The sequence below is a fragment of the Dendropsophus ebraccatus genome, chromosome 14 (genome assembly GCF_027789765.1).
Source record: "Dendropsophus ebraccatus isolate aDenEbr1 chromosome 14, aDenEbr1.pat, whole genome shotgun sequence".
NCBI classification, from domain to species: Eukaryota; Metazoa; Chordata; class Amphibia; order Anura; family Hylidae; genus Dendropsophus; species Dendropsophus ebraccatus.
The window spans coordinates 9,682,174-9,697,880 of NC_091467.1; the positions used below are offsets into that span (position 1 = coordinate 9,682,174).

At 42.3% G+C, this 15,707-nt stretch overlaps 1 protein-coding gene across 5 annotated transcripts in view; it reads right to left on the bottom strand.

Annotated features, from left to right (window-relative positions):
• AATK (apoptosis associated tyrosine kinase) overlaps positions 1-15,707 on the bottom strand; it is a 94,732-nt gene that overhangs the window by 29,762 nt on the left and 49,263 nt on the right. For all 5 annotated transcript variants that reach the window (XM_069953523.1, XM_069953521.1, XM_069953525.1 and 2 more), the window contains 4 exons: positions 13,282-13,361; positions 12,854-12,972; positions 8,574-8,661; positions 6,221-6,354 (listed from right to left, as the gene is read on the bottom strand). In XM_069953523.1, the coding sequence (XP_069809624.1) occupies positions 6,221-6,354; positions 8,574-8,661; positions 12,854-12,972; positions 13,282-13,361 (421 nt within the window). The remainder of the gene's footprint in view (positions 1-6,220; positions 6,355-8,573; positions 8,662-12,853; positions 12,973-13,281; positions 13,362-15,707) is intronic.

Below are 15,707 nucleotides of genomic sequence, written 5' to 3' on the forward strand. Positions count from 1 at the left end.
GCAACCCCCCCCCCCCCCCCCCGAGTCAGGACCCGCAGGCCATGCCCCCGTTACCTGTATACTGTATGGGGAGAGCCTCGCAGCCTCTGTATACTGGATGGGGAGAGACACACAGCCCCTGTATACTGTATGGGGAGAGCCTCACAGCCCCCGTATACTGTATGGGGAGAGCCTCACAGCCCCCGTATACTGTATGGGGAGAGCCTCACAGCCCCTGTATACTGTATGGGGAGAGCCTCACAGCCCCTGTATACTGTATGGGGAGAGCCTCACAGCCCCTGTATACTGTATGGGGAGAGCCTCACAGCCTCTGTATACTGTATGGGGAGAGCCTCACAGCCCCCGTATACTGTATGGGGAGAGCCTCACAGCCCCTGTATACTGTATGGGGAGAGCCTCACAGCTGCAGCATTAGCTCTGGATCTGTGCGTTATTGTGCACATTTGGGGTCCAAAGACTAAAGATGGGGGGAACTAATCTTTGACGGAATGTTCTAGACCGGTAGTGACATTTCATGGTGCAAGATTGTTATCCTGGCAGGAATTTTTCCATCTCATATAAGATTTTCTTTCCACTGCAGCCGCTTGGGAGAGCTGAGTCAGCGTGTGGAGGAGTCGCCTCTCCTGAGACGTCTGTGTATTAGGGAATCTAGTGGTTCTTTTCTATCTATCTATCTATCTATCTATCTATCTATCTATCTATCTCCTATCTATCTATCTCCTATCTATCTATCTATCTATCTATCTCTCTACCTATCTATCTCCTATCTATCTCCTATCTATCTATCTATCTATCTATCTATCTATCTATCTATCTCCTATCTATCTATCTATCTATCTATCTATCTCTCTACCTATCTATCTCCTATCTATCTCCTATCTATCTATCTATCTATCTATCTATCTATCTATCTATCTATCTATCTATCTCCTATCTATCTATCTATCTATCTATCTATCTATCTATCTATCTATCTATCTCCTATCTATCTATCTATCTATCTCCTATCTATCTATCTATCTATCTATCTCCTATCTATCTATCTATCTATCTATCTATCTCCTATCTATCTATCTATCTATCTCCTATCTATCTATCTATCTCCTATCTATCTATCTATCTCCTATCTATTATCTATCTATCTATCTATCTATCTATCTATCTATCTATCTATCTCCTATCTATTATCTATCTATCTATCTATCTATCTATCTATCTATCTCCTATCTATCTATCTATCTATCTATCTATCTATCTATCTATCTATCTATCTCCTATCTATCTATCTATCTATCTCCTATCTATCTCCTATCTATCTATCTATCTATCTATCTATCTATCTATCTATCTATCTATCTCCTATCTATCTCCTATCTATCTATCTATCTATCTATCTATCTATCTATCTCCTATCTACCTATCTATCTCCTATCTATCTCCTATCTATCTATCTATCTATCTATCTATCTATCTATCTATCTATCTATCTCCTATCTATCTCCTATCTATCTATCTATCTATCTATCTCCTATCTACCTATCTATCTATCTATCTATCTATCTATCTATCTATCTATCTATCCCCTATCTATCTCCTATCTATCTATCTATCTATCTATCTATCTATCTATCTATCTATCTATCTATCTCCTATCTACCTATCTATCTCCTATCTATCTATCTATCTATCTATCTCCTATCTATCTATCTATCTATCTATATACAAAATAAGACCGCAGCACTCTGGTAAGGCTATAAATCGGATGCCAGCTGTCCCACCTCGGTCCACTGGTGTAATGTAGATATTCCACAAGAAGGATATGAATGCAGCACTCTCAAGTCGTGTAAAAAACGGTGATTTATTAGCTCATGGATACTGAGTGTATCCATGAGCTAATAAATCACCGTTTTTTACACGACTTGAGAGTGCTGCAGTCATATCCTTCTTGTGGAATATCTATCTATCTATCTATCTATCTATCTATCTCCTATCTATCTATCTATCTATCTATCTATCTATCTCCTATCTATCTATCTATCTCCTATCTATCTATCTCTCTACCTACCTACCTACCCCTACCTACCTATCTCCTATCTATCTATTATCTATCTATCTATCTATCTATCTATCTATCTATCTATCTATCTATCTCCTATCTATCTATTATCTATCTTTCTATCTATCATCTATCTATCTATCTATCTATCAATCTATTTCCTATCTATCTATCTATCTATCTATCTATCTATCAATGACCTCGTGAGGAGGTCGAAACGTCGCATCTTTTGTATCTTTTGTACTTTATAGAATAAATCACCTTTTCACCACCTATGCTGGCGTGCTGAGGAATATCTAGACATACTTTTGGGGATCCCCAAGCCAGGGGACTGACTCCGTGCAGCACCCGCCTCATGCAATTTTGGATGTGCGGCTTTCTCCTGTTTCTATCTATCTATCTCCTATCTATCTATCTCCTATCTATCTATCTATCTATCTATCTATCTATCTCCTATCTATCTATCTCCTATCTATCTATCTATCTATCTATCTATCTATCTATCTATCTATCTCCTATCTATCTATCTATCTATCTATCTCCTATCTATCTATCTCCTATCTATCTATCTCCTATCTATCTATCTCCTATCTATCTATCTCCTATCTATCTATCTATCTATCTATCTATCTATCTATCTATCTATCTCCTATCTATCTATCTCCTATCTATCTATCTATCTATCTATCTCCTATCTATCTATCTCCTATCTATCTATCTATCTCCTATCTATCTATCTATCTATCTATCTATCTATCTATCTATCTATCTATCTCCTATCTATCTATCTCCTATCTATCTATCTATCTATCTATCTATCTATCTCCTATCTATCTATCTCCTATCTATCTATCTCCTATCTATCTATCTATCTATCTATCTATCTATCTATCTATCTATCTATCTCCTATCTATCTATCTATCTATCTATCTATCTATCTATCTATCTATCTATCTCCTATCTATCTATCTCCTATCTATCTATCTCCTATCTATCTATCTCCTATCTATCTATCTCCTATCTATCTATCTATCTATCTATCTATCTCCTATCTATCTATCTATCTATCTATCTATCTCCTATCTATCTATCTCCTATCTATCTATCTATCTATCTATCTATCTATCTATCTATCTCCTATCTATCTATCTATCTATCTATCTATCTATCTATCTCCTATCTATCTATCTATCTATCTATCTATCATCTATCTATCTATCTATCTATCTCCTATCTATCTATCTATCTCCTATCTATCTATCTATCTATCTATCTATCTATCTATCTATCTATCTATCTATCTATTCAATCTAACAACTGCAATTTTGTTTTTATTGTGCTTTTTTATTTTATTTTATTTTTTTAAATATATCTCTTTTGCACATCTTATTCTGCATCTTATTTTGCACAATTTTTCTCACTTGTGCAATTTTTTTTTTACCAATTTAGAATTTTTGTATACAAATGAATGGAAGTAATAGAGCTGCACAGGCTACAGGACGGCTTCAGATTCACGCACACTACCTGTCCACAGCGGAAGAGAAAAAAACAAGCAGACGAAGGGGCGCAAAGGCAATAACAAACTCCCTATATATACAAAAGTACTGAGCAACACCTGATCAGAGAATTCAGATACTTCATCCAGGTGTGTATCAAATGTGCAGCTTCTAAGCTTGTGGATAGTGCGGAGAACCCGACATAGAGTAAGGGGGGCGCGCGGGAAGGGGGGCGACTATATATATATATATATATATATATATATATATATATATATATATATATATATATAATTCCAGTACATAGATCACACAAAAGATTTTTGGTTATTGAAATTCCTGCAGCATCCTGCAAATTTGTTTTAAACCACTAGAAAAACTGTGGGACTTCCTGTCACATGACTTCCCCTGGTATGAGTGTGTTCTTATCAGTAGAAGTCACATGACAGGAAGTGCATACTCAGAAATGTAATGGTACCATGGCAACCCCATAGTGTAAGCACAGTGTGTACAATACTGCAGCCATTAGATGAGGATGAATACGGGCGCATCAGTGCGTGTTATGTTTTATAGCGCCCCCCTTTATATGTAGGATTATGCCCTTAATGGGCTTGTTTAAAAAAAAAATAATAATTATTATTTTAAATCAACTCGTGGCAGAAAGTGCCAGAGATTTGTAATTTACTTCAATAAAAAAAATGTCCTGTGTCCCAGTACTTATCAACTGCTGTATGTCCTGCAGGAAGGTGTGTTTTCTCTCCAGTCTGACACAGTGCTCTCTGCTGCCACCTCTGTCCATGTCAGGAACTGTCCAGAGCAGCAGCAAATCCCCATAGAAAACCTCTCCTGCTCTGGACAGTTCCTGACATGGACAGAGGTGGCAGCAGAGAGTGCTGTGTCAGGCTGGAGAGAATACACCACTTTCCACAGGACATACAGCAGCTAATAGGTACTGGAAGATTGGAGATTTTTAAATAGAAGTAATTTCTATAACTTTCTGACACCAGTTTGTTTAAAAAAAATTTTTTGCACCAGAGTCCCCCTTTAACATACAGCGGGACAGTCAGCTCACTTAGTGCCTAATGTAAAGAAGACGCTTCCTAAAGTTCCTAAGCAAGTTGGGAGATGTCAGCTCTGAAGCCTGCAGAAAAGGGGTTTCCAGCAATCCATGTTGATGCTGGAGCCTCACCAACAAATGCATACTACTGCGCATTGTCAGATACTGCCATGTAGTGCACATAAATCGGCCCCATATTGCAAAAATTAATGTTGCTCCACCTGTAGTAACTCTAAAAAACATTGAAGCAATAAATACTGCCCCCTGTAGTAACCCAACACCACAAGGAAGAAATAAATACTGCTTCACGTATGGTAAACTAACATCACAATGCAGCAACAAATATTGCTCCACCTTTAGCAACCCCAACATCACACTGTGTTATACTGCTCCACCTGCTGTTACCCAACATCACACTCCACCACTACATACTGCTCCACCTGCTGTTACCCAACATCTCACTCCACCACTACATACTGCTCCACTTGTAGTAACCCAACATCACACTCCACCACTACATACTGCTCCACCTGCTGTAACCCAACATCACACTCCACCACTACATACTGCTCCACCTGCTGTTACCCAACATCACACTCCACCACTACATACTGCTCCACTTGCAGTAACCCAACATCACACTCCACCACTACATACTGCTCCACTTGTAGTAACCCAACATCACAAAGCATCATTACATACTGCTCCATCTGCTGTAACCCAACATCACACTCCACCACTACATACTGCTCCACCTGCTGTTACCCAACATCACACTCCACCACTACATACTGCTCCACTTGTAGTAACCCAACATCACCCAGCACCATTACATACTGCTCCACCTGCTGTAACCCAACATCACACTCCACCACTACATACTGCTCCACCTGCAGTAACCCAACATCACACTCCACCACTACATACTGCTCCACTTGTAGTAACCCAACATCACACAGCACCATTACATACTGCTCCACCTGCAGTAACCCAACATATTGCACCATTACATACTGCTCCACCTGCAGTAACCCAAGATTACAATGCACCATTACATACTGCTACAGCTTTAGTAGCCCAACAACACACTGCGCCAATACATACTCCACTGCCGTCCAGACCACTAATATTATAATCTGCTGCGATGTCATGTGGGCCGGACTCGGCTGCTTTGGCTCTTCAGCTAATGCAAAACTACAATTCTCATGGGAATATATTAGACACCCGCGGAACCTTTATTGCACAATGATTTAGCGGTAATGATATTCATATCTGTGATAGAAGACAGAAGAGATCATGGAAACACAGAGAAGCAACAAGTCTAGGATTCTGGAGGAGGGATGAGACACGATGAGCGTCACTAGGCGCTGCCGTCCGGGAGACCAGTAGCAGTGAGTGCCCCCTGCAACAAAATCACTGATGCTGGAGCCTGCATGTCCCACTCATTCAGCATCAGGATATTGTTTCAGGGGACAAACCAAGAAGTGTCCATAGAGATAATACTGAGTCTAAAGAAGGGGGGAGGAGAAGAGGACAACAGCAGAGGAAGAAGGACATGTCACCTGCCAATCTACAGCTCTATACAGTGAGCAGAGAGCCGACTGTCTGACCTGTGCGTGTAGTTATTCTTGTGTAGGTGAAGGAGCCCACAGCAAACTTCACAGCCCATCCGCTGCAGGGTCAGGGGGTCAGGTGATGTGGACTCTGTGGCCGCACAGCTCTGAAGATATCCTTTCAGATCACCCTGAAAAAAGACGTACAAAAATGTAATAATTAAAGTGAATGATGCCTTTAATCTGGCACCCAATAATCCAGAATATAGGATAATCCGGTAGTCATTGGCCCTTAAAGTGGATCGGTCATCAGCTTTGTGCTGATTAAAGTAAAGGGGGTGTACAATGTTACCTATTACCCTGAATCAGGAGCTATCACTCTTATTTCAATCCTTTGCTACAGCGCTCACATTTAAGCTTTAAGCTAATTTGAAGATAAAGGGGTGTAACCTTGGGCTCCAAAGGCCCAGCAATGTTCTGCCTGTCAATATAAACAGAGTGGGCGTTTACGTGTAGCAGTGTTTGGGGGGAGAGTCTGAACATTGCTGGGCTTTTGCAACCCAGGAGAACACCCCGTGGGCTTCAGCTCCTAATTTGCATAAAACATCTAAGGCTTATATCTCAGCACTGGTGCAATGGAAATAAGAGTTATATCTCCCGATTCATGGTAAGAAGCCCTATTGCACACAGTCTTTACTTTAGTCAGGTCCACTTTAAGAAAAAATGGCCTTGACTTGCTTTGTGCTGAGGCTGGCAATGTCTGGCATTCCAGAAGCAGAGAAAACCACTTAAAGGGTTATTCCTATATCAACTATAGTTATACTCGTAGGACTCATCAAGTTAAATATTTTAGCAAATACATTCTTTTATCAAACTTGCCTCCTTCTCCTGATCTTTTCCTCACCATCTTGACAACTCATCTATGTTACCGACCACCACTCTGCTCTAAAAGCAGTGGCCTGGCCAGTATTTAAGTATTGTATACATATCTATATTCCTTATATTCTACATACACTGTATTTCTATACATCTACATTATATCTATCAATATATACACCAGCCAAACCACTGCTTTTAGAGCAGAGTGGTGGTCAGTAACCTAGACAATGAGCAGTCAACAATGGGAGGGAAAGAGCAGCATCAGGAGAAGAAGATAAGTCTGCTAAACTCATGTATTTGCAAAAATATATAACTTGACAACTCCCACAAGCATCAGCTGGGATGGGAATATGCATTTATGATATTCCTTAGAATACTAACATTTTGCTTTTTACTTTCTTGCTGATGGTTCTTTTACAATGACAGTGCCGCAATGATTTAAAGAGTTTCCCCGCTGCAGGCATGGTGTTGAAACATCATGCCATCCGGGGAAACAGACCAGAGTTTGCGCTCAACGTCCGAGTTTCCCTGCCTGACTTGATGGGAATAGTCTGAATACCGGCCCCAGGAGACAGACAGATCCCGGGACCAGGCATGGATTGAGAAACACAAAACAACAGATTCACATTAAAAGCAGCGCTGTGTATGACAGGACAAGGAGCCATTGGCTCCTGGCCCTGTCAATCACTCTTCTGGTCAGGGGTTGCATTATGCCTCCAGCCACAAGAGGCCGCTCTCTCCCTTGTGCGTTTGCAAAGCCCAAAGACAGAGGGGGAAGCCAGAGGGGGTCACAGCAGGTGAGCATGTTTTTTTTTTTTCCTGTCCTGTTTTTATGATCAGGAAACACTTAGGTTTTTTTGAAGCCTCCTGAAAGGCTTCCTGATCTGTGTTTCCAGACCAAAAAAACAGCCACGGAAGTGTGAACAGGGCCTGACAACATGGTTAGCTCTCTATGGACCATAGTGACAGTGTCTATGTGGAAACAGCCTGTAAGTAACACACAGGGAGACGCACCTTAAAGGGAATGTGTCATCAGACAATGACTTATTGTTTAAATTATGTTTTTATGTTAAACATATTTGTTTTTGGTGACATTTTTTTTCAAATTTTATATGTTACTTACTACCAATATTATAAAATAATCCTGATATCTTGCAGTTTTCATTCTCACCACTGGGGCCAAAACTAAGCTGAGGCTTCCTGTTGTGTCTGTGTTGATAAGAAGAGGCTGCTGTAAAGTGATCTGTGCAGCATTGCAGCGTCATGTGACACCAGTAGATAGAGGAGATAATAGCAGCTCCCTGTGGAAGGACCTCTTTACAGGTCACAGAGCGCACTCAGTAATGCTTCACATTGTCTTATTGTCATCTATGTCCATGAGTCTTGTGTTTTGTGTGAATTGCATTGTGTGACCGTCCCGGTGCCTCTCCACGCTACCCTGTGTAACATAGCAAGTAACCTACACTTACAGTTACATAAGACACCAGCAAATGCTTTCTGTAAGGAGTCTGCATGGATCAGGAACACTCACCAGCGGGCAGAACTCCATAACCAGGAGATACGGGGTGATCTCTGCCCACTGCGCCAAACACTGAAGAAGGTTCGGGTGCTGGAGAACCCTAAGGAGACAGAAAACAGGAAGTGATGTAAGATGTATGTCAATAATCAAGTGGGAGCTAAAAACTATATTCTGTAAAAATTTTCAAAAGAGCGCCACTACTGTCTGTGAGGCAGTGTTTGGTACTACATCTTGAATATTGCAAGACTAAACACATCGACACTCTTTAACATGGTCACGTGTGAGCTGCTGTATGTCCTGCAGGAAGTGATGTATTCTTTCCAGTCTGACTGTGCTCTCTTCTGCCACCTCTGTCCAGAGCAGGAGAGGTTTTCTATCAGGATTTGTTGCTGCTCTGGACAGTTCCTGACATGGACAGAGGTGGCAGCAGAGAGCACTGTGTCACACTGAAAAAATACACCACTTCCTGCAGGACATACAACAGCTGATAAGTACTGGAAGACTGGAGATTTTTTTTTGAGTACCCCTCTAAAACTTACAGCCAAGTCCAATATTTCTGCTGGATTGAGCTCTCTACTATGGGTGGACAATCTCCAATTTTACCATACACAGTGGATGACGGTCACCTTATAATGGGGACACCTATATGATGGAAAGTTTTTAAAGGGGTTATCCAGTGCTACAAAAACATGGCCACTTTCCCCCCCGCTCTCGTCTCCAGATTGGGTGGGGTTTCAAACTCAGTTCCATTGAAGTAAATGGAGCTTAATTGCAAACCACACCTGACCTGGAGACAACAGTAGGGGGAAAGTGGCCATGTTTTTGTAGCGCTGGATAACCCCTTTAAGGTGCAAAAAAAGGAAAACTTATAGCAAGTGATGACTAAAACAAATGGGATTCACTGAGCTGCATTTCCACCCACATCCTACTGTATTTATACATGGCTCCATATAAATAGCCTAAGGGACGAGTCTTAGAAGGAGACTGTATTGATGCTACAATTATACTCCCACAGTTTATATGTGTGTACTGTGTTAGAAGGGATTTTCCATGTTAGATGGGACTTCATGTGGGATTCCCCCTTCCCTATGCAGTGTCCCAGTACCCGTATTCCAGCTACTTTGGGTGTAAAGTTGTTGTGTAGCAATACATTGCTTTAATTACTTTGCAATATAACTTCATTTAAAGAAATGTATAACATTTTATTTACACATTGTGGGCCTCTCTGCTGCCACCAATGTTCCTGTCGGGAACTGCAGGGAACTGCTCTGATCCAGCGCGGCCACACACTCACACAGTGCTATTGATTTAGAGCAGCCCCCTCGTGTACTGTATATACTTATTAGAATACACAAGGGGGTAGCCGACTGTCAGGATTGCGCAGTGTGTGGCAGGCACAGAGTGATGCGGACAGACAGCTTCTCACCCTAAAAGGAATAGATAGTACAAGAGGGGGGGATAGTCCTCCAATTCCTGACACGAACATTGGTAGCAATAGAGAGGCCCGTTTCACCCCTTACTGCATAAAATGAGGTAAAATGGGGTATAAATAAAAAATATATATATTTTTTTTAATTAAAGTTGTATTGTAAAGCTATATAAATTTATTATGTTAAGGAATATCCCAGGTACACCTCTTCAATGTGAGAACCAATCCCTGCAAACCAGTATCGATAGCCTTCTCTCTGGAGGGCAGGGTATAAGGGTGAGTGACAGCCTTCTCTCTGGAGGGCAGGGTATAAGGGTGAGTGACAGCCTTCTCTCTGGAGGGCAGGGTATCAGAGTGAGTGACAGCCTTCTCTCTGGAGGGCAGGGTATAAGGGTAAGTGACAGCCTTCTCTCTGGAGGGCAGAGTCACAGAGTGAGTGACAGCTGTCTCTCTGGAGGGCAGGGTATCAGAGTGAGTGACAGCTGTCTCTCTGGAGGGCAGGGTATCAGCGTGAGTGACAACCTTCTCTCTGGAGGGCAGAGTATCAGGGTGAGTGACAGCCCTCTCTGGAGGGCAGGGTATCAGCGTGAGTGACAGCTGTCTCTCTGGAGGGCAGAGTCACAGAGTGAGTGACAGCTGTCTCTCTGGAGGGCAGGGTATCAGGGTGAGTGACAACCTTCTCTCTGGAGGGCAGGGTATCAGAGTGAGTGACAGCCCTCTCTGGAGGGCAGGGTATCAGCTTGAGTGACAACCTTCTCTCTGGAGGGCAGAGTCACAGAGTGAGTGACAACTGTCTCTCTGGAGGGCAGGGTATCAAGGTGAGTGACAGCCTTCTCTCTGGAGGGCAGGGTATCATGGTGAGTGACAGCCTTCTCTCTGGAGGGCAGGGTATCAGGGTGAGTGACAGCCTTCTCTCTGGAGGGCAGGGTATCAGGGTGAGTGACAGCCTTCTCTCTGGAGGGCAGGGTATCAGAGTGAGTGACAGCTGTCTCTCTGGAGGGCAGGGTATCAGAGTGAGTGACAGCCTTCTCTCTGGAGGGCAGGGTATCAGGGTGAGTGACAGCCTTCTCTCTGGAGGGCAGGGTATCAGAGTGAGTGACAGCCTTCTCTCTGGAGGGCAGGGTATCAGGGTGAGTGACAGCCTTCTCTATGGAGGGCAGGGTATCAGGGTGAGTGACAGCCTTCTCTCTGGAGGGCAGGGTGTAAGGGTGAGTGACAGCCTTCTCTCTGGAGGGCAGGGTAACCGGGTGAGTGACAGCCTTCTCTCTGGAGGGCAGGGTATCAGGGTGAGTGACAGCCTTCTCTCTGGAGGGCAGGGTATCAGAGTGAGTGACAGCCTTCTCTCTAAAGGGCAGGTATCAGAGTGAGTGACAACATTTCCTCTGTGCACGGTCATGCCGTTATATATATGCAGTCATTTTCTCTTTCGTTTTTATGATGCCACTTCATCTTCAATGGCTTTATGTAATAATACACCTCAGGGCATCGTGTTACAGTGGTGGTTCCTGCAGGCTACACAACCAGAGCACTATAAAGAATGGGTGTAACCATTGTGCCTGACTTACCGATTGTCGTCACAGCCCCAGCGTGCCCGAGCCTGCTGCGCTCCCTCCAAGCAGATTGGCTGCTCATTCAACAGACAGACCCACTTTTCGGGTTTCATTTGCCTGTTGTAGTAAAAGGGTCATCTATCTATAAGTTATAGCCATAGAGCTTCTATCTGCATGCTGGTGTAATATTATTTTTCCCCTGAGGTGGCGCTGTAGAGGAATTCAACACTTGTTTTTTTATTTTCCTTGCACACGTTCTCATGGAAAACGTGCCCCCAGGACTTCAATCCAGAACCAAATGACTTACTCATGGGTGACTGACTCATGTGTTTTGCAGTGATTCATGTTCTAGTGGAGTCTAGAGATGTTCAGATACATGGCTGAACCCCACACTGTGGCTTATCAGTAGAATACAAAGAATAACCATAAGCAGGCTGTAAATGGAGCTGGATGGTCGGGATACCTTTTCACTTATTAGAATATGAAATTAACCAACGTTGCCCCTAATTCCAATATATTTAAAAATCAGAATCATTCCTAGTGTGTGTGTGTGTGTGTGTGTGTGTGGGGGGGGGGGGGGGGGCAAGGGAATCCCTTTAAGTTAAAGAGGTCATAAAGAGATCACAGAGATAAAAAAGAAATTGCTTGTTTTGTCAAGCATGCCCACTGCCAAGCACAACGTTGACCTATATTTAAAAGGGTACTCCAAGGAAAAAAAAATCTTTACATCAATTGGTGTAAGAAAGTTATACAGACTTGTAAATGACGTCTATTAAAATAATCTCCAGTCCTTCTCAGCTGCTGTATGTCCTACAGGAAGTGGTGTATTCTTTCCAGTCTGCTCTCTGCTGACACCTCTGTCCAGACCAGGAGAGGTTTTCTATGGGGATTTGCTGCTGCTCTGGACAGTTCCTGACATGGACAGAGGTGGCAGCAGAGAGCACTGTGTCACACTGGAAAGGATACACCACCTTCTGCAGGACATACAGCAGCTGATAAGTACTGGAAGACTGGAAAATTTTAAATAGAAGTCTATTACAATTCTGTATAACTTTCTGACACCAGTTGATTTGAAAACCACCTCTTTAACAGTCCCATAGATTTTGGAGCACTTGGGACCCTCACTCTTGTGATTTGTGTGGGTCCTCCAGTAATCAGACACTATGGGTGATGGATTAGGTGAAATTTTAGGAAAAAGTCCTTTAAGTTGACGCATTTACAACTACTAGATGGCAGCTGAGATATAGGGAGCTGTTTGCAGGATTGTCAAACTTTTGCCATATTCTACGCAAAGTTTATTCAGCGGAATTCACCTGAAGGGCTGCGTCTCTTCTAGGAACAGCATCTGCTCCTGCACACTGGCGCTGACCTTCAGTTCCTTCACCACAACCTGAGTACTGGAGAGGCCAGAGTTCACCTCCCCGAGCAGCACCTACAAGACCGCAAAATACAACAGACATTAAAAATGTTGGAATGACATCGTTTTTAAAAGGGCCACCCATCATAAAACACAAACCAGATTCCCACTCTGTTTTTGCAAAAAGTAATCAGACATCTTATTGCTTGCCATAGACAATATTACATATATTATAGTCATGTTAGTTATAAAAAAAAATTCTAAAGGTTTATAGAAAGTCCATTAAGCAGCATATACTGCAATGAAATCCTGTAAAAACACAAAATAATTGCATTGGGTGTAATAACTGAAATCAGTCTGCAGGTGGCAGCAGAGTACCCTTACCTTGCCAAACCAGCCATTACCAATTTCCTTCAGGTACAACAAGCTCTGTCGTCCCAGGTCTGTAGATTTGAGAAGTTGTACTGAAATACAAGATACAACTGAAATACGACTTCTTATTTCAACAAATAATATACAAACATTACAATAAATAATATATAAATATAATACCCGAAAATAATACACAAATATTACAACAATTAATATATAAATATTATTCCCTGAAAATAATTAAATAAATATTACAACAAATAATATACAATTACAATAAATAATATACAAACGTTACAATGAATAATTACATACAAAAATATTTATATACATATACATATATATATATATATATATATATATATATATATATATATATTCATATATACCTATATATATTTTCCTTGATCTTAAGCAGCTTGATTTGAATAACACCCTAAAAGTCTGACACAGTGCTCTCTGCTGCCACCTCTGTCCATGTCAGGAACTGCCCAGAGCAGCAGCAAATCCCCATAGAAAACCTCTCCTGCTCTGGACAATTCCTGACATGGACAGAGGTGGCAGCAGAGAGCACTGTGTCAGACTGGAAAGAATACACCACTTTCTGCAGGACATACAGCAGCTGATAAGTACTGGAAGAATAAAGATTTATAAATAGAAGTAAATTACAAATCTGTATAACTTTCTGACACCAGCTGATCTGATAGAAAACAATGGCACTGCCTGTCTTTCATGTTTTTCATAGTGAGGCCTTGTACTAGGACTGGTCTTCAGGGTATATGACGTGTGGCTGCACGGGGTACATGCAATGCCTGGCACCAGATGCTTGTGACCAGCGGCTATCTCTATAGTGACTGTATTATGTAGACTGATATTAGCTATGGAGTAGTTATTTGGTTCCGCTATGTTGCTATTTCAGCAGTGTAGGGTGGTAGATGCCACTTTACGGTATATTATTTCAGCAATGTAGGGTGGTAGATACCACTCCCTTTACGGTATATTATTTCAGCAATGTATGGTGGTAGATACTATTTTACGGTATATTATTTCAGCAGTGTATGGTGGTTGCAGCATTGCTGTATGAAAGGCTACTTCAGACGACATACAGCACTTTAATGCGGCCATTATGCTACATATCTTAGACCATGGGTCTCCAAACTGCGGCCCTCCAGCTGTTGAAAAACTACAATTCCCATCATGCCTGGACAGCCAAATCCAAAGCTTTAGCTGCCCAGGCATGATGGGAGTTGTGGTTTCACAACAGCTGGAGGGCTGCAGTTTGGAGACCCATGTCTTAGACCCTGTATACTAGGGCTATTTGTGGACTAAATGCGGAGGCGCCAACAGATGGCACTTCACAGGGCACCATCCAACATGAAGCGGCATCAATAGAGAAGAAACAAGAGCAGATTGTGGCTTCTTATCATGCCGATCGCCCTACAGACTGAGACACAATGTCTCTGACATTTTCCCTGCCTCCATGCTCCCACCACGTCCTGCCCACCATCCTGCCCTAGAATTCCAGGGGTACATTCCACTCCGCGCCAGGAACAAACAGGGGCATTGTGCATTGGCCTGGCACAGGCCGGCACTCCTTCTTCAGATGGCGGACACTGGGGCCATTCTGGATGACATCAGTACAAGTATGGAGGGGCCGAGCTGGGTGTGAGAGCTCCATTGTGTGCCCAGACTTCTGCTCTTTACATGGGGGCTTGTTCTGATTCTTTTGTGAAGCCCCTCAGCCCCCTTATCCTGCCGCTTCCCGACAAAATAAATCATTCTCTTAGGATTCCAATCCCACTCACCAGAGGAGATAAAAGCTATTGTCTAAGCTCTGTGTATTGGCAAAGGTGACCCCATATCTTCTACCTACACAAACAATACAAACAGCCTATTCACTTCATGTCCTATAAAGACACTGGGACAGTCTGGGTTACGGCCGCCATTGGCCAGGGGTGGGGGGGAGGGGTTCTATTTAATATAGTGAATTTTGAGGTGTAAATAGCCAAAGGCTCTGACCAACATGGCTGCCATCACAGCTCCAATAAGACTCCACAAAATCTGCTTAGGCTGGGTTCACACTAGGTTTTTGCAATCCATATTTTTTATCATATTTTGCAAAAAAAAAAGGTATGAAAAACGGATTAAAATACAAATGCATCCGTTTTGATCCGTTTTTCCATTGACTTCTATTATAAAAAGAAGGATAAAAACACATTTGTTTTTATTAACAAACACAAAAACGTAGCTGACCTTATTTTTGTGTCACCTTTTTCTATATACTGTACCTGTCTGTGCCTATAAGGACCCAACACAGAAACTCAGCATACTATTATATCTACTCCACCCGATTCCTCCTGCAACCGGAAGACCTGAGCAACCATAAAGGAGATAGAGATGGAAGCATGGTGACCTGAGCACCCATAGAAGAGATAGAG